Source organism: Engystomops pustulosus, chromosome 8 (genome assembly GCF_040894005.1).
Source record: "Engystomops pustulosus chromosome 8, aEngPut4.maternal, whole genome shotgun sequence".
Taxonomy (NCBI): Eukaryota; Metazoa; Chordata; class Amphibia; order Anura; family Leptodactylidae; genus Engystomops; species Engystomops pustulosus.
In genome coordinates this window covers 19,638,437-19,657,593 of record NC_092418.1, presented here as the reverse complement: position 1 = coordinate 19,657,593, position 19,157 = coordinate 19,638,437, and the positions used below count along the sequence as shown (strand labels likewise).

Sequence of the window (19,157 nt, the reverse complement as noted above, 5' to 3'; positions counted from 1 at the left end):
GCGGCACTATGGCTCCTCTTGGTATAGTGTTATGGTCTGTTATTGCTCTTGTTATGGCGGCACTATGGCTCCTCTTAGTATAGTGGTGCGGTCTCTTATTGCCCTTGTTATGGCGGCACTATGGCTCCTCTTAGTATAATGGTGCGGTCTCTGATTGCTCTTGTTATGGCGGCACTATGGCTCCTCTTAGTATAGTGGTGCGGTCTCTGATTGCTCTTGGTATGGCGGCACTATGGCTCCTCTTGGTATAGTGTTATGGTCTGTTATTGCTCTTGTTATGGCGGCACTATGGCTCCTCTTGGTATAGTGTTATGGTCTGTTATTGCTCTTGTTATGGCGGCACTATGGCTCCTCTTAGTATAGTGGTGCGGTCTCTTATTGCCCTTGTTATGGCGGCACTATGGCTCCTCTTAGTATGCTGCTGTATTATAGGGTTAGTATGTGATTACTAATGACAGCGCTATCCTTGACTGTCCAGGCCAAGCCATGCTCATCACCCTGATTACATCTATGCAAAGTCTTTACCATCACCATTTGTCCCAAAATATCCCATAGTGAACCTGTCCCTACCTGTATAAATACGCTGATGGGCGAGGGCACCATATTATCACATTGGCAGGCGGCCGCCCCGCTGGGTTCTCAGATGGTGTTTGACCCCGCACAATACAGATGTGCCGCCAGCAGTGTGATCACAGCGTCGTGTGATATTCACATGTGAGCGGCACATCATCTCCCTGTCTGGTTTACACAGTTCTACCAGCAAACATTACCCTGACCCCACAGACCCTCAGGACACATGGATACAAGTAGAGGGGTCACATAAAGCCCCCATTCTATCCTTAATAATGCACCATATAAAGGCAATAAAATATTGCAAAATACATCTATTTAATAGCCACAAATAGAAAATATATAATACTCCTACATGCAGCTGCAGATAATAATACCGTACAGAATCAACACAATACTGCTATATACAGCTACAAAATCCTGCCATATACAGCTATATAACTGCCATAATAACATATTTACATATTTAGTTATGATACATGATATACTGCCTTATACATCTACATAATGCTGCCATAATAATACTTTCATTTATAGCTACACAATACCGAACACATAACAAAATCATACCGCCATATAGATCTCACACTATACCGCCATATAGTACTAAATTAGTTGACCTTCTATGTTCTTGTCCTCTGTGGAATTGGGGTTGCCCCTTAGTATTGATGTGTTGACTTCCATTCATGTTGGAGTCATAGATTGCTGTGGCCTCTGTGTGGCGCTATCCGCTCTGTCTCCCTCCATATAGAGCAGTGTGTTGTGTTCCTTTATATATTCCTACTTGTGGTTTTTGGCTCCTGCAGCTGGAAGGAATCAATATTGGAAAGTGGAGAGTTGGAGCAGATTCCTCTGTGTTTGCTGCGTAATGATTACCTGTCCCCCACCCCCAGGAGACCCCCCTACCGCCACCCCGGGTCTGTGCCGGAAAAAAAAATCCTATGAATACACACAAGACATAGCAGCATCGCTCCTGTGAGGAGGAAAACCTTCCATGATGATGTACAAACACAGAGCTACAGCCGCCATCTTGGGCAAAATGGCCGCTTTTCTTTTTCTGTAATCATCAACCAATTGCTGACCAGGGATGATTGTATCTGAGCATTGTATGGCACTATTATGTATACTGTATAACAGTGCAACATATAGTGTGTAATACTGTGTATTATTTAGGCATGGCTGACACTATTATATGATCACAAACAGGGTCGGCTCCAGGTAACAGTAGGCCCCTGGGCGACAGAGCCTCTATGGGCCTCTTTGCAGTTGCAACATCCCCCACCGGGGCCTAGCCTTTTCTCGGGGCCTGGAGACAGCCTGGGCCCGCAGTACCTGAGTGGCTGGCGGTTGCGGCCTAGGCACGCTAGTGTCACGGTGCTTGGTATGGGGAACCGGAGGGCTGTCCTATAGCCTGGCAGGTCTCCAGCAGGGTGGTGTTGGCAAGAAATGATGAGGGAGAGGCTGCTATAGCGGATCTCCCTGGGGCAACCCTTTGGTGTCTAGAGTATGAGTCTCTGTGTGGTGGACAGGGTGCCTGTGATGATGGCAGCTGTAGTAGCAGGGACCAGACGGAGGCAGAGGTTGAACAAAAACAACTTACAGTTCTTTATTGGAACCGACAGGAACCGCAGCAACGTGCCTTTAACAAGATGGTGGAGTACTGAGATGCAAGTTGGAGGGAGCCACAGGAGGGATTCTCAGCCTGGATGAAGAGGGCAGGCTGGGAGGTAGCTGTGTCCTTGTAGGATGCTTCAGCTTTATCCTGTATTGCTTCAGGTATCACCCTTAAAGGTAGGATGATACCCCTTTCCTCACTCACTAGCTATTAGTTCCACTCTTCAGGCAGGGGCTAGGCTCACCTGCTCTTGGTCTGGTGTGCTGACTGCACAGACTCCTCTGAGTCTCTAATCTGAGAGAGTGAACTCTCTCCTCACACTGCACTCTCTTCTGAGAGAGGACTAACTTCTTCTGGAAGTTTCCAGGGATCTTGTTACTCCCCTGGTCAGGTGGTGGCTACTCCTCCAATTACATCTCAGCTCACAGCTCAGCTCACAGAGACAAAGTATAACACCTGTGATTGGCTGACACATATGACATCACATAAAGCAATTAACTCCTGCCTTACCAGGCAGGATCTACCACTGCAGAGTTCATCTGTGTTATGTAGTGACATGCTGTGAGGCTAATCAGACCCTACACAGGCTGCAAGCTACATGGTGGGACGTATTCGCAACCACTCCTCTGCCTTGCAGTGGCGAGGGTGTTGTATACCCCCGGGGCAATTGAAAGAGCCGCCCTCGGCTCGACTACGGATTGGGGCACAGAGGTAGATAAGGGCACTTCTGGGAAGTGCAGGCTATCGGATATGTAGGGACAAACCGCCCATGGCCCTGGAGAAAGGCACCTGGGTTGGTGTCGGACTAAAACAACGACATGTAAATGTGAAGTATGACAGTTGGTCGCTAACGCCATTAAACCGAACTGTACAGTAGGAAAGGTGTGGTGTCATGTCCTGTAATCCACTCCTTGCACCAGGGCCTGTATATTTGCTATATAAACACTTCTTCCCTAGCGACAAATATATAGTGTGTATATGCATTACATTGGCATATGTGACACAATTAAACATTATACAAATGTATAAGTACCTGCCGACTGACATTCTTACCCTTGTATGAGTGGCATCCAGGTGCTATCTCTGTAACACCCCCGATCCCCTAAGGACCCACAGTTTACGGACTACCCCCACGTGCAAACCTCGGTTTGAGGGATAAGATAGCGGTCAGGGTTTTACATAGAGACGGTCCGACACAGCCACACTACAATCTGAAAAGCCTATAAAAGGTTAGTGCAAACTACTGGCATAAATTGACAGTATGCAAACATTTTGGTAAATTCTCATTGGCTTAGGAGTCCAATGGGTACACATCTTGAACGTTACAAACGTTACAGGAGGTAGGCTACTCAGGGTAGCACGATAGTAAATGTCTCTTTACCTGAAAAGGAAAAGGCATAAAAGTGCAAGCAGAATGTCCATACCTAAAAGGAAGGCATTAAGTGCAATATAAGAAGTCAATAGCAATAGCAACTTTTCCTTGGAGTTGGCAAAAGTCTCACAGAAGGTCTTTAATGACAAAGTCCATCTTCTGGGTACAGCCTTGAGGTGGGGAAAAGTGCAATAAAGATGCAAAGGGTCTCCTCTTTGTGTAGAGGGACAGAGTCCTTTGTAGGAATCTTCTGCTGTGGCAGAGGAAGGGTGCTATCATAGCACATGACAGTAGGCAGTTCAAGGAGAGTCTCTTGACTGAGATAAATAAGGGTGAGAGTCTCAGGAAAGTCTCTGGCTCTATAGGGTTAATGGAAATAAATATACATATGTACACAGTACCTGAAGAAGGCTTTCAGCCCTTCAGGGTTAATCTTGCTGCTCAAGAGCAATGGCTGCAGGCATGGGAGCAGGAACTGCAGCATGGACATCATCAGCCTGGGTGAAGAAAGCAGCGTTGAGATCTGTCACCTGAAGACATCTGGTGGTAGAAACTGGAACTGCAGACATGGGGCACCCAGAAGCTGGAGCTGGAACAGCAGGGAGGTCATCTGCGGCGGCAGGCATCTCAGCAAAGGAAGGAGGCAGGCACTTCTCTGGCTGACCTTCTGTAGCTGGGGGCGCTGTGGAGCGCATGATGATGACCGCAGGAGCTGTAACTTCTTCATTGCTGACAGCTGAAGGCTTGTTGTTCCTGGACTGACCTGTAGCTCTTGGGGGCGCTGTTGCGCTGGCGGTGGTAACCTCTGTAGCTGGCAGGGCGTTCTCACCGGACAGCCTGGGCCTCTTAGCAGGTGGTCCTGGATACTCCGCAGGACGATCAGCAGCATTAGATAAGGGGTCAGGCCCCTTTAAGAGAGTCCCTTTTGTAGCCGGGCCTCCTATGGGGAGATGTTAACCCTCTGCAGGGAGGCCGGGCTGTCCCCCAGCCGGGGCTAAGGGAGATATAGTGACAGTCACTGTAATATAGGCCCTGGGGGCCATGGTACTCACATCCGCGGTGGTCCTCAGGAGGTCCGGAATCGGAGGAGGCAGCCGCTGTGGAGAATCTGCCATTGAAGACTGCGTACGGGAGACAGCAGTAAGTGGTGCAGCAAAGGAAGGTGCCCGAGGCTCGTGGGCAGGCCATGCGACACTTGGTTCTTCATTTCGGAGGCTGTGCGGCATGTCGGCAGGACTGGAGACAGCACGTGGAGAAATCCAAGATGGCCGATTAACCTCTCTGATGCTGGATGGCGGCTGCGCTGACTCTGAGGTACCTCGTGGGATCTCACTGGCGTTGCAGCGCGGGAGAGTTTCGCGCCAGAGGGCGGAGCTTGAGTCTTTCCCGCCAGGAGCTGTGGCGGGCTGAATTTTCTGCTGCGCCACAGCGCGCTGAGGCAGGATTCGCGCCATACGCGCAGGGGGCGGAGCTTAGCGATGCCTCTGGGTTTTCCCGCCAGTGAAAGTTTTGGCGGGCTGGAATTACTTGCTGCGCCACAGTTTCGTGAGGTAAATGCTTCAGGCGCGGCAGCGCCGGATGTAGCAGAGCTGACAAAGTTCTTTTCAGGGTTTAACCTCTTGAGTGCTGGAGCGGAGCTCGACAGCACGTGGCAGCAGTAATACAGTTCAATGTGAAACACACAAAGTCACTTGGGCCTATCCCCGAATGGCAGCAGGGTTAGGCAGTGCAATCGTTTCTTAATAAAGTACAGTCTTTAGTGCCAGAATAAGGCACAGAAGTATATATCCTGTTCGTGACGCCACTTGCAACATCCCCCACCGGGGCCTAGCCTTTTCTTGGGGCCTGGAGACAGCCTGGGCCCGCAGTACCTGAGTGGCTGGCGGTTGCGGCCTAGGCACGCTAGTGTCACGGTGCTTGGTATGGGGAACCGGAGGGCTGTCCTATAGCCTGGCAGGTCTCCAGCAGGGTGGTGTTGGCAAGAAATGATGAGGGAGAGGCTGCTATAGCGGATCTCCCTGGGGCAACCCTTTGGTGTCTAGAGTATGAGTCTCTGTGTGGTGGACAGGGTGCCTGTGATGATGGCAGCTGTAGTAGCAGGGACCAGACGGAGGCAGAGGTTGAACAAAAACAACTTACAGTTCTTTATTGGAACCGACAGGAACCGCAGCAACGTGCCTTTAACAAGATGGTGGAGTGCTGGAGATGCAAGTTGGAGGGATTCTCAGCCTGGATGCAGAGGGCAGGCTGGGAGGTAGCTGTGTCCTTGTAGGATGCTTCAGCTTTATCCTGTATTGCTTCAGGTATCACCCTTAAAGGTAGGATGATACCCCTTTCCTCACTCACTAGCTATTAGTTCCACTCTTCAGGCAGGGGCTAGGCTCACCTGCTCTTGGTCTGGTGTGCTGACTGCACAGACTCCTCTGAGTCTCTAATCTGAGAGAGTGAACTCTCTCCTCACACTGCACTCTCTTCTGAGAGAGGACTAACTTCTTCTGGAAGTTTCCAGGGATCTTGTTACTCCCCTGGTCAGGTGGTGGCTACTCCTCCAATTACATCTCAGCTCACAGCTCAGCTCACAGAGACAAAGTATAACACCTGTGATTGGCTGACACATATGACATCACATAAAGCAATTAACTCCTGCCTTACCAGGCAGGATCTACCACTGCAGAGTTCATCTGTGTTATGTAGTGACATGCTGTGAGGCTAATCAGACCCTACACAGGCTGCAAGCTACATGGTGGGACGTATTCGCAACCACTCCTCTGCCTTGCAGTGGCGAGGGTGTTGCATAGTGAACTCCCATAGCGGCATTAAAAATTCTGAAACTAAAACAGTTTCCTGTTCCCTAAAATATTCCCTAGTTTATCATTCCAAACAGCCCCTCATGGTTATTTTATATACAGCCTCACCTCTTATGGATTCATTAGATACAGCCCCCCCCCCCTCACTCCCATGGATTTCTTATGTACAGCATTATGTGGGCCCCCCAGCAGCTCTGGGCCCCAGCACTTACTCAGGTATGCCCAGTGCTGGAGCCGGCCCTGATCACTATATAACAGTATTTTGTGGTAGTTTATACAGATTATATGATAATATATGTGCACTATATGGTGGTATTATTTGGTTACAGAATGGCAATATTATATTGTTTTAGCATGGCGGTATTCTATTATTATTTTATAGAACTTTGATTTTATATTCTATAGTGGAATTACAAAGGGGCACCATATGGTGGTACTAGATAGGTAATGAATGGCGGTATTATGTGGAAACTGAATGATGGTGATACTTAGGCTCAGTATGGCCATAGTACACACTTACTGAATGACAGCATTATGTATGCCCAAGTCGGCACTGAAGGAAGATATTACTGAGGCACAATATAGCGGTTGCTGGATGGCGGCATTATGTAGACAGTGAATGATGATGTTTGTTGTGATTCACAATATGGCCATCTCTCATAGTTATTGAATCACTACATTATATAGGCATTAAATGATGTTGTTACCGAAGCACAATATGGCGACATTACATAGCTACTGAATGGCAGCACGGCATGGCAGTATTTCTTAGTTACTGAATTACAAGATCATATAATAAGTGTTGTATGGCGCTATTTTTCAGCATTGTTTGGTAGTAGTATTTGCACAATGTATTACTCGGGGGTCATCACAAGAAAGTTGGTATTGCCCTTTGTAACTAATTACTCCCCCATCATTGACCATCTTTCTTTGCTAGTGGTTTGATGGCAAAGTGCTGAAGAGGAGCTGTAGTATAAAGTAAGGGGTAAGAACAAGTGAGTGATAACCACCTGAGACGCCAATAGACACTACACCCGAACTGTGGCCATGGATGTAGCAGAGCTGAAGGTGTATCCCTCTGACATAATGCAGCAGAGCTGTACTGCCCCGCTAGATGCACATTGCATGTAGAATAGTTAATTGATGAGCAGATGGATCAATTCTAACTGCGGCAGGGTCAGGCACTACAGCCATGGGATTATGGGTCTCGCTGGCGGATGGGGTCATCAGAGGTCATCTCATGATAATCTTATTTTGGGTGTGATATTGCTGTGTGAATGGCCATTACATGAACTCTTCCATTGTAGTTTATCCATCCGGCGGTACTACTATCTCGCATGATCTATATGTCTATTATGAGGAATTATGAGGGTATTATGTTATGTATATTAGGTAGTTGTGTGAGGCAGTGTTATGTAGATATTTTATATATATTTATTATGTAAAATTTTGAAGAAAATATTAGGCTGTATTATGTGGATATTGTGTATGCACTGTATAGTATTTGGTTTGTAATTGTATTTTGTTAGACCCAAATACAAAACTTGTAACAGCCCTCCACCTACCAGTAGTACTTATAGGGGGTCATTTACTAAGGGCCCAATTCGCGGTTTACCGACGTGTTACCCGAATATTTACGATTTGCGCACGCGATCGGATTGTGGCGCATCGGCGCTGGCATGCACGCGACGGAAATCGGGGGGGGGGGGGGCGTGGCCGAATGAAAACCCGACAGATTCCGAAAACCCGCCGCATTTAAAAAAAAAAAATGTGTCGCAGAGCTTGAACTTACCGTCACTCAGCCCGGCTCGGTGTACTCCAGTGCGTCCCGGGGAACTTCAAGCGCAGCAGCACCACCTGGAGGACGTCGGAGGAACTGCCTTAATGAATCCCGTCCGGACCCGAATCCACCGCAGAGAACGTGCCGCTGGATCGCTAATGGACCGGGTAAGTAAGTCTGCCCCATAATGTTGTGTTCATCCTATGCATCAAAGGGTCTTTTGGGCCACCCAAATGTGGCGACTACACCTGTACTACTGTACTCGGTATAGTTACGTCCCTACGTTGTAATACTACTCCTTTCATAATGGAGGTAATTTATCGCATTTCCCCCCTTCACTGAGGTCTTTTTGCACCTTTTGTAATTCTGTTTTTTGCACCTCGTTTGTCTTTGTAGTTTTGGCTCTTTGTCAAATGCAGATTATTTTTGGGACTTATTCGGCACAATTTTTGTGCGTAACTCATACCATTTCTTTTCTTACGCATAGTCAGGACTGGAGTGTTATAGTGCAATTAGTTGCACCCTTTTAAGCGCAAATATGTGTTAACTAAGGCACAAACATCTGGAAGCGGGAGAAATACAGAGACAAGTTAGGTGCAAACCAGGATTACTGCTCTGGCAAAGTGAGGGGAAAAAAGGGGGAGGAAAGTGCGCAAATACCCAAATCTACCCGAAAATTCACTATAATACAACTGAAAAAACGTGACAACTGACAAGGATGATGTTCACATATTACCTTCCTTATTTTTCTGTGGGGCTCCATGATGGCATCTCATCATGGCACCTTATTTATCAAAGTGGGAGCGTAACCAGAGGTGCCCTCAACTATATAGTACAGCCAGGTCTCTTCATATGGGTAACAGAGACCTTCTGGCCTTCCTAAGGGTGATGCCACACATGGCGTTTTGAACCTGTTTTTTGTCCGTTTTTAAGCAGTCTGTCAAAAAATGCATGCTTTTTTGACCAGTTTTAATTAAGATAATTGGTAAAACCTGTCACAAACGGATGCGTTTTCAAAAAACGCATGCGGTTTTTAACAGACTGCTTAAAAACGGACCAAAAACGGGTTAAAACAACATGTGTGGCATCACCCTAGGGCTTCTGGGCCTGGTTGTGACCCTCTGCATCTACTCGAGTTATACCCCTGAGGTATCTACTATAGAGGGGTCTGTAGTAGTAAAATAAAATCATGCCTCTACCTAGTAAGACTTATCAAGACTCTGAGGAGCTCCCTCAGGCCTGCTAGACCAAGATGACGGTTGGAGGACTCATCCTCCGACCCTACTCCGGCCTAGTCGGCCTAATGAGACCGTTGTATTGCGTCTTTGTGTTAGATAACACACTGTTTCAGAGAACTGTCGTGTCATTTTGAAGAAATATCCGAATATTCCTGTCAGAAATCAGCGGCTCTTAAACTTAGACTTTTAGCAGCAATTTTCGACTGATCCGTATATGACACGTTTACCAGGGAGGGCCAATCAGAGCGAGGACTATAAGTTTCAGCCACCATTAAGATATATCATGTTCTGGTTGCTTGAAGGAGCAAAACTAAATTATAGATATCGGTGACCTCAATATCTCAGTCAGGGGATAGCTATATGTACACAAGCAGGGGAAGAGGTGCCTACAGCACCTAATCATGCAGCCTCTTTTGGAAAAACAAAGGGGCACATTTACTAAGGGCCGCAGAATGCCCCCTGCGCACTACACAGGACACTGCACATGGTGGATTTTCCACTGTTTTTAGTAAATGTGCCCCACAATTCTGATGGTTGCTATACAAGACACACTAGCAACCAATCACTTCAGCTGTATCATCAAACACCTTGCACAGGAAAGTTAGAAGCTGAAATTTGATTGGGTGGCACCGTAATATTTGTCTGTGCGCTATTGTATGATTTATTGAGGTGTAACGTTATATGTTATTGCAGTACAGAAGTAATGTAGAGATTAATATGTTATATATTAATACAGTATTAGTGCAGAGTGTAGTATAGACGTGTATTGTTATAGGATTTATATCAGTCATTTAAATGTATAGGTATAGTATTATATGTTGATATCAGTTGTCTACATAGTATTGTTTGATATGAAAGTGGACGCCTGTGCAGAATGCTATCATCGGATAATAATAATTCTTTATTTATATAGCGCCTACAGATTACACAGTGCTGCACAAATCATGTCAAATTGGCCCCTGCCCCCATGGGGCTCACAATCTAAACAACCTAACAGTATGTTTTGGAGTGTGGGAGGAAACCGGAGGACCCGGAGGAAACCCGCAAGAACATACAAACTCTTTGCAGATGTCGACCTGGTGTTGTATAACAGTACATGTACACATGCAGTATTATATGATCATTTCAGAATGGATGTCTACAGTACATGTGTTGCTGTGGCAGAAGTGTACAGTTATTATTATGATTATATTATATGATTAGTGTTATGGCTGTGGTAGTAGCATAGATTATTATTATGGTTCTATTATATGATTAGTGTTATGGTTGTGGCAGTAGCATACTGTACATGTATTATTATAGTTCTATTATATAATTAGCATTTCAGTTGTGACAGTAGTGTAGATGAATTATTACGGTTGTATTATATGACTAGTGTTATGGTTGTGGCTGTTGTGTAGATTTATTATTATGGTTGTATTATATGATCCGTGGTATGGGTGTGGTGGTGTTGTAGATGTATTATTTTGGTTGCATTATGTCATGGTTGAGGTAGTAGTATAGATGTATTATTGTGGTTGTATTCTATGATTAGTGTTATTGTTTCTGCAATAGTGTAGATGTATAATTATGGTTGTGTAATATGTTATAGTTTTGGTTGTGGTAGTAGTGTAGATGTATCACTATAGTTGTATTCTATAAGTAATGTTATTTTTGTAGAAATGTAGATGTATGTTTATGACTGTATTACATGATCTGGTAGTAGGGGTATGATTACGGCTGTATTACATATCCCGAATGTAGCAGTGGTGTACTTGTATGTTAACAGTTGTAGTACATGTTATGGTTGTAGTAGTAGTAGTGGAGATGTATGATTATGGATGTCTTACATGTTATGGTTGTAGTGTTGTACAGGTATGATTACGGCTGTATTACATGTTATGGTTGTAGTGTTGTAGAGGTATGATTACGGCTGTATTACATGTTATGGTTGTAGTGTTGTAGAGGTATGATTACGGCTGTATTACATGTTATGGTTGTAGTGTTGTAGAGGTAGGATTGCGGTTGTATTACATGTTAAAGTTGTAGTGTTGTAGAGGTAGGATTGCGGTTGTATTACATGTTAAAGTTGTAGTGTTGTAGAGGTAGGATTGCGGTTGTATTACATGTTAAAGTTGTAGTGTTGTAGTGCTGTATTACATGTTATGGTTGTAGTGTTGTAGAGGTAGGATTGCGGTTGTATTACATGTTAAAGTTGTAGTGTTGTAGAGGTAGGATTGCGGTTGTATTACATGTTAAAGTTGTAGTGTTGTAGAGACTGCGGTTGTATTACATGTTATGATTGTAGTGTTGTAGAGGTAATATTACGGCTGTATTACATGTTATATCTGTAGTGTATGATTGCGGTTGTATTACATGTCCCGGTTGTGCTAGTAGTGTAGTGCACAGTGTGTGGTTGTGATTAGTGGTGTAGAGGTATGATTGTGGGTGTATTACATGTCCCGCTTGTGTCAGTAGTGTAGATGTATTACATGTTATGGTTGTAGTGTATGATTGCGGCTGTATAACATGTCCCGGTTGTGCTAGTAGTGTAGTGTGTGGTTGTGATTAGTGGTGTAGAGGTATGATTATAGCTGTATTACATGTTATGGTTGTAGTGTATGATTCTGGGTGTATTACATGTCCCGGTTGTGCTAGTAGTGTAGCGCACAGTGTGTGGTTGTGATTAGTGGTGTAGTGGTATGATTGCGGGTGTATTACATGTCCTGGTTGTGTTAGTAGTGTAGTGTGCGATTGTGTTAGTAGTGTAGTGTGTGGTTGTGATTAGCGGTGTAGTGTGTGGTTGTCTTAGTAGTGTAGTATGTGGTTGTGATTAGCGGTGTAGTGTGTGGTTGTGATTAGCGGTGTAGTGTGCGGTTGTGTTAGTAGTGTAGTGTGTGGTTGTGATTAGTGGTGTGTGTGCGGTTGTGTTAGTAGAGTAGTGTGTGGTTGTGTTAGTAGTGTAGTGTGCGGTTGTGATTAGTGGTGTGTGTGTGGTTGTGTTAGTAGTGTAGTGTGCGGTTGTGATTAGCGGTGTAGTGTGCGGTTGTGTTAGTTGTGTAGTGTGTGGTTGTGATTAGTGATGTGTGTGTGGTTGTGTTTGTATTGTATTTTAGTGTGTGGTTGTGCTAGTAGTGTAGTGTGTGGTTGTGATTAGTGGTGTAGTGTGCGGTGGTGTTAGTTGTGTAGTGTGTGGTTGTGATTAGTGATGTGTGTGTGGTTGTGTTAGTATTGTAGTTTAGTGTGTGGTTGTGCTAGTAGTGTAGGGTGTGGTTGTGATTAGTGGTGTAGAGGTATGATTATAGCTGTATTACATGTTATGGTTGTAGTGTATGATTCTGGGTGTATTACATGTCCCGGATGTGCTAGTAGTGTAGCGCACAGTGTGTGGTTGTGATTAGTGGTGTAGTGGTATGATTGCGGGTGTATTACATGTCCTGGTTGTGTTAGTAGTGTAGTGTGAGGTTGTGTTAGTAGTGTAGTGTGAGGTTGTGTTAGGAGTGTAATGTGTGGTTGTGTTAGTAGTGTAGTGTGTGGTTGTGATTAGTGGTGTAGTGTGCGGTTGTGATTAGCGGTGTAGTGTGCGGTTGTGTTAGTAGTGTAGTGTGCGTTTGTGATTAGCGGTGTAGTGTGTGGTTGTGTTAGTAGTGTAGTGTGCGGTTGTGATTAGCGGTGTAGTGTGTGGTTGTGTTAGTAGTGTAGTGTGCGGTTGTGATTAGCGGTGTAGTGTGCGGTTGTGATTAGCGGTGTAGTGTGTGGTTGTGTTAGTAGTGTAGTGTAGTGTGCGGTTGTGATTAGTGGTGTAGTGTGTGGTTGTGTTAGTGGTGTAGTGTGCGGTAGTGTTAGTAGTGTAGTATGAGGTTGTGTTAGTAGTGTAGTGTGCGGTTGTGTTAGTAGTGTAGTGTGCGGTTGTGTTAGTAGTGTAGTGTGCGGTTGTGATTAGTGGTGTAGTGTGCGGTTGTGTTAGTAGAGTAGTGTGTGGTTGTGTTAGTAGTGTAGTGTGCGGTAGTGTTAGTTGTGTAGTGTGTGGTTGTGTTAGTAGTGTAGTGTGCGGTTGTGTTAGTAGTGTAGTGTGCGGTTGTGATTAGCGGTGTAGTGTGCGGTTGTGTTAGTAGTGTAGTGTGCGGTTGTGATTAGCGGTGTAGTGTGTGGTTGTGTTAGTGGTGTAGTGTGTGGTTGTGTTAGTAGTGTAGTGTGTGGTTGTGTTAGTAGTGTAGTGTGTGATTGTGTTAGTAGTGTAGTGTGCGGTTGTGATTAGCGGTGTAGTGTGTGGTTGTGTTAGTAGTGTAGTGTGTGGTTGTGATTAGCGGTGTAGTGTGCAGTTGTGTTAGTGGTGTAGTGTGTGGTTGTGTTAGTAGTGTAGTGTGTGGTTGTGTTAGTAGTGTAGTGTAGTGTGTGGTTGTGTTAGTAGTGTAGTGTAGTGTGTGGTTGTGTTAGTAGTGTAGTGTGCGGTTGTGATTAGCGGTGTAGTGTGTGGTTGTGTTAGTAGTGTAGTGTGTGGTTGTGATTAGCGGTGTAGTGTGCAGTTGTGTTAGTGGTGTAGTGTGTGGTTGTGTTAGTAGTGTAGTGTGTGGTTGTGTTAGTAGTGTAGTGTAGTGTGTGGTTGTGTTAGTAGTGTAGTGTGCGGTTGTGATTCGTGGTGTGTGTGTTGCTGTGTTCCCTTGTTCCGCCTCTGGATGCAGCTCAGAGACTGTGCAGCCAATACAGGGATAGAGGGATGGGAGGAGGGATCAGGAGACAGAGAGGGACAGGGGGAGAGAGGCTGCACACACATCCAGAGACTCCCTCCCTCCCGGAGACACACTGTCATCTCTTGTCACACTGCATCCCCGGCACCCCCCACCCTCACGCTGCTTTCATCTGGGGACCTCCAGGACCCTGAGCCCTGAGTCCGAGCCTTAGAACCCCCCATCCATCCCTGGCTCTCCAGGATGATCATTCCTGCATCCCTCATATTATTAGTCTCTCCCTGGCTCCTCCTGGCTGGAGGTGTCTGTGTCCCCCCCCAGCACATCTGACACTCTCTCCCCATCTCCCCCTACATTGCTGCTGGGTGTCTGATCCGTGTTCCCCTCCTCCTCCTCCTCTTCCTCCTCCTCATCATCATCAGCGCCTCTTCCAAAAAGGATGCTCTGGCTATAAGGACCTACCAAGCCCTTGCAGGATCACCCCTCTTCCTTGCTGCAACCCCCCGGCTGATCCTACCACAAGGAAGCAGGATGGGGAAGGACCAGGAGCTGCTCCAGGCTGTCAAAGCGGAGGACCTGGGCATGGTCCAGAAGCTGCTGCAGAGACCCAAAGCAGGCAAAGCCAGTGAGTAGGACCTCGACGCTTATAATTGGCTCAATGGTTTAAAGGAATTAAATCAACAAAGAATTAATTAGCGCTTGATACATTGTATCGCCCTGGAATGCACTACAGATGTCTGAATGGGGGGGGGGGGGGGTAGCACCAATCGAGGGGGTCTCTGCAGAGCATCTCTTCTTGCCGGTATGTGAATACGTGTGCAAGAAAAGTGCAATGCACTGGCGATGGACATCACCTCCATAAAGTATACGATGTCTCATTTACAGCAATTGTCCTCACGCCCCGGAGGGATCGGTGTCCTGCTTGTTCCGTCTGTGGTCACAGATTGGTTGAGGGTCACGGCTTGACATCTATCATGGTAGCCGCTCGTGTTAAAAGGGGAATTCTGCAATTAATAGTGAATGCTATGCAGTCCTTCGAGGGTTAACGTCATCCCATGGCCAAATACAGCCCAGCTGGTCCCTCCTGGGCTTGAGAATTGGGTAGAAGGACCCTAATCTGCATCAGTGGTACTGAGATGGATGGGTGATGGGCGTTCTACAGATGCTATATGGTTGCTGCAAGATGCAGGGGTGGGAGGGGACCGGCTCTAGTACACACACGTTTTTTTTTTTAATTCACCCTTTTACTGGAAGGGGGGGGGGGGGGGTTATGTTTTTGGGGATCACTTTAGATGGGGAGATGGCACCACACCTTATAGCGGTCTATTACATCCTGAACAGGCATTGGGCTTGCATGTAGGGGGCTAGTGCACCCGCACTGACATATCTGCTGACGGCGGCAGAGGTGGCCAGCTGGGCACTGCTATGGTGACGGGTCGTTTCAATGTCTTTGGGCACTTTGATTATTGGATGTGTGAGCAATCTCAGTTTTCCCTGGAGCGAGCTGCGCAGTGGACTGAGCAAACCGTGCAGTCACGAGACCCGGAGACTGGATACAGTATTCATGTGTATTCATGTGCGCACAGGAGCTTGCAATCTAATGCCACGATCCCGCGACTACCTTATTGTTACTCGGGAGGATGTTTAGCGCATGTGATCGGATTGATGTAATTGCATTAAGCCGCAAATCTGGCGACAAGATCTGTGGTGAAGTGTAAATTTGCTTAATAACGCCGTTAAACTCCACCTTAACTGCAGCGTCATTAGAATCGCTGCTTAAAGGGCCAACGCGGAGATTATTGCAAAAAATTCTGTAGATTGTCAATTCAGCAATTTTTACAGTCGCATCAGTTGGCATGACATGGCCGATACCAGGGAGCACAATATTCATAGCCTTATCTATGGTATAGGTCTTCACTGCCTGATTGATGGGGGTCACAGTGGCTGTTTCCGGACCCTTTCCCATTTAATTTGAGTTGGCATAGCTCAAAGCGGACCAATCATTCACTGGAAGTAGTCCAAAGAAGACAAATTTTGTTGGTGGTCACTATGGTGTTGGGCCTAACCTCATTGATCCAGACATACTTCAACAATATGACATATCCCTTTAAGATTCAGTATCCCTTTAAGAGTATGTTTAAAATGATTACAGGAGTTTAGGATATGGCGGATGCATTGGAAGGGAATCCATATCTGGTACTACCACAAAATTCTGGGTGGCTGACTGGCATTGAGGGGTTAAATTATACCTACAGTACTGGGTTTACTGTGCAAAATCATGGAGAAGGTGGGTACCTGGCTATGAGACCATTAGGAGAGGCCCATGAGCCTACAAGACGTAAGGGGTGCAGAGGGTGTAGTCGTACCTGGGCCCAAAAGACTTTGGGACCCCTTTTAGGTGTCCCCCTACAAATAGATCACTACCATAAATACAAGACGGGTGTAATACTTAATTTCTCCTGTAGGGGAGCTGTAGAAAAATGAACTACTTACCACCAGATTTCACCATAGATCACTAATGATCGCTGGAGGTGGCTGTGTGGCGGCTGTCTTATTGTCAATGAACCCTATAAATAATCCGGGATCTCAGTCACAAGTAAAGACCTACCTGCCAGTAGACTATGAATAGATCCATCCTGGTTATGGGGAGGATGGATATTGTGGTCCTTGTGTCCAACTATTACTAAAAATGTCATGTGAGATGTGACGCTGGGGCTCCTGTAGCAATAATGTTCATCACTGTAACCAGAGACCAGGGACTGGAGACAATTTAGGCCGGTCCTGGTAACAACTCTGCTACCTGTCAGCTAGTACTGCGGTGGTCTATGGAGGATTTTCGGTTCAGGAACATTTGGGTGACAGAACTTTGTGGGTAATAATTTTGGTTGTCACCCAGCTTTCCCCAAATTAGATCCAAGTAAGAAGATAATATATAACAACGTGACATTCCGAGGACTCCATCCTTGAGAATCTTTGGAAGGAAACAATTCCCACGCAGGATCTATACAGAGTAACAATTCTATGGAAACAACAAACGACCCTGATGAAGGAGACGTTCTGTGTCACCATCTTCAGCGATCAGTCATCGCTTTCCAAAGGCCAATGAAGCAAAATGGTTGGAAATTGAAAACTGCATTGAAAGGGAACCTGTCATCAGGAGCTCATTTTCTGGCTTCCCCATAGAGAATAATGTGCACATTACCAAAGAGTTTTTTTATAATAAATCTGTCTCTTTCTGATAGAAAGAAAAGTTAGATGAAAGCTTACCTATCAGTGTGGCCGGCGAGTGGGAGTGGCCTACGATAAGCAGTTTCCCCGCCCCACTCTCAGGTAACCGCTCCGTCACGCCTCTATGTCAAGTAAAAAATTATTTTTTTAAAAAGCGGACCGTTTTTCTGAGGATGGGGAGGGGAAACCGCTTCTCACTGGCCACTCCCACGGGGCACTGCTCTGAAGAAGGGTAAACCTTGACTCGTCAAAACGGGAGCACAGGAGGATCTTTAAGGTGCTCATGCCTTATTATAATCTGTTTCACCGTAATAAGTGATATCGCTACAAAATGAAGTAGTATGGACATCCCCTTTAACAGAGCCCATTACAAGCCACTGCTGAGCCAGCCCTTTCCTCCTTCCTATAGGGTGTAATTTAGCAGGCGCGGTGCCACCATGGCTGACCTCAGCAGCGGCGCTGGGCACAGCTGGTCATGAAATTGAGATATAAGTAGGATAGATAAATTCTCCTCATCCTCTTACATAAAAGTATTTAGTCTGGGGATCTGCGACACTTGTGGCGTTGTGTGCCGCCGCTCATGCCCCAGGAGCTGCTCACAAACAGCTGCATTCTCTCCAAATATGGAAGCACTTATCCAACGAGACGCAGTCCTGAAACTGTTCATTAAGTGCTGCTTACCAAAATATAGAGGAGTCTGTCACAGGATCCCGGGATCCTTCAATCTGCTTTTCAACTCCATTATTAAAGGGTTAAACTACATCCAAATTACAAGAGTACCTTTTTTTTTTTTTTTTAGAAATGTTAATGGTGATGATGTACTTCTATATAGGGGGCATAACTAGGGAGCACTTTACTGATACAGAGGTCCATAAATCTATAGGAATAGAATAAAATGATAGCATTCTGGCTGCCACCACTAGAGGGAGCTCAAGAGAGTGCTGCAGACTGTTTTCTCATTGAGTTCAGTGTATAAAGAGTCTACAGTGAACACATCAGCTCCCCCTTGTGGTGGTTTGTAGACAGATTTGTATGATTTCTGGTTAGAGTTGAACTAGAGTAGATGGAGAGGAGGGCAACCAAGGCACGTAAAGTGTTTTCCTTCCAAATCAATTATTTTTTATATACAGAATAGGTAATATGTGGATAAACCCCCAAAAATCATGAGAATGGAAGCTCCTTGTGGTGATGGAGTATCATATTATATTTTATGGGTACTAGATTTTTTAAGATGGGATTACACCTTCATGTGTCTATAGGATCCAGTCACTGTGTTGGAAAAAAGGACCTACCAGCATGAGATCAAGGGATACAATACACTTGGACAACCCCTTTAAGAAATTAAAGGGCATGATTATGCTATGTGTTGTTTATAGGCAGCCAAGGTGGGGGGGGGGGGGGGGGTCTGCACGTTATTATAGCCCCATTATATATAATAATCATTGACCTATTAAAGGCTCCTTCCTGAATGGCTCTCAGTTTTCTACTCTAAAAATCCTGAGACTAAAACCCGTCATTGATTTTCGCAGGGACGCACGCAGCTCCCTCCATAGCAAATCACAGAAATTATTCCAATTTTGTTAAAAATGGGAAAATAACTGCGGTATCGACAGGAGCCTTTTGCAGGATCCGGCCCGCAGTCGGTCGATATCGATAATGAACTTCGCAATTTGCGAGAATGTGGACACACAACATTGTACAATATGCTTAAAGGGGAAGTCCAGTTGTATATATGTCATAGAGTGAGGGGTCTGTGATCCAGGACCAGCACTGATTTCATGGCCTGAGAATGATGTGTAGGAGAAATCTCCTGGTAGGTCCAAAGGGGTCTGACCATAATCTATAGGGTCCACAGGTTTAACCCATGGGCTCCCATCACG

At 45.7% G+C, this 19,157-nt stretch overlaps 1 protein-coding gene across 8 annotated transcripts in view; it reads left to right on the top strand.

Moving 5' to 3' along the window:
* The first annotated feature begins 14,095 nt into the window (after positions 1 to 14,095).
* Positions 14,096 to 19,157, top strand: part of CASKIN1 (CASK interacting protein 1) — a 102,565-nt gene continuing 97,503 nt past the window's right edge. For 7 of the 8 annotated variants that reach the window (XM_072120040.1, XM_072120039.1, XM_072120038.1 and 4 more), the window contains exon 1: positions 14,097 to 14,674. In XM_072120040.1, coding sequence (XP_071976141.1) covers positions 14,581 to 14,674 — 94 coding nt within the window. In that variant the 5' untranslated portion in view covers positions 14,097 to 14,580. Of the gene's footprint in view, positions 14,675 to 19,157 lie in introns of all 8 variants that reach the window. The other variant, XM_072120033.1, reaches the window with a different exon arrangement.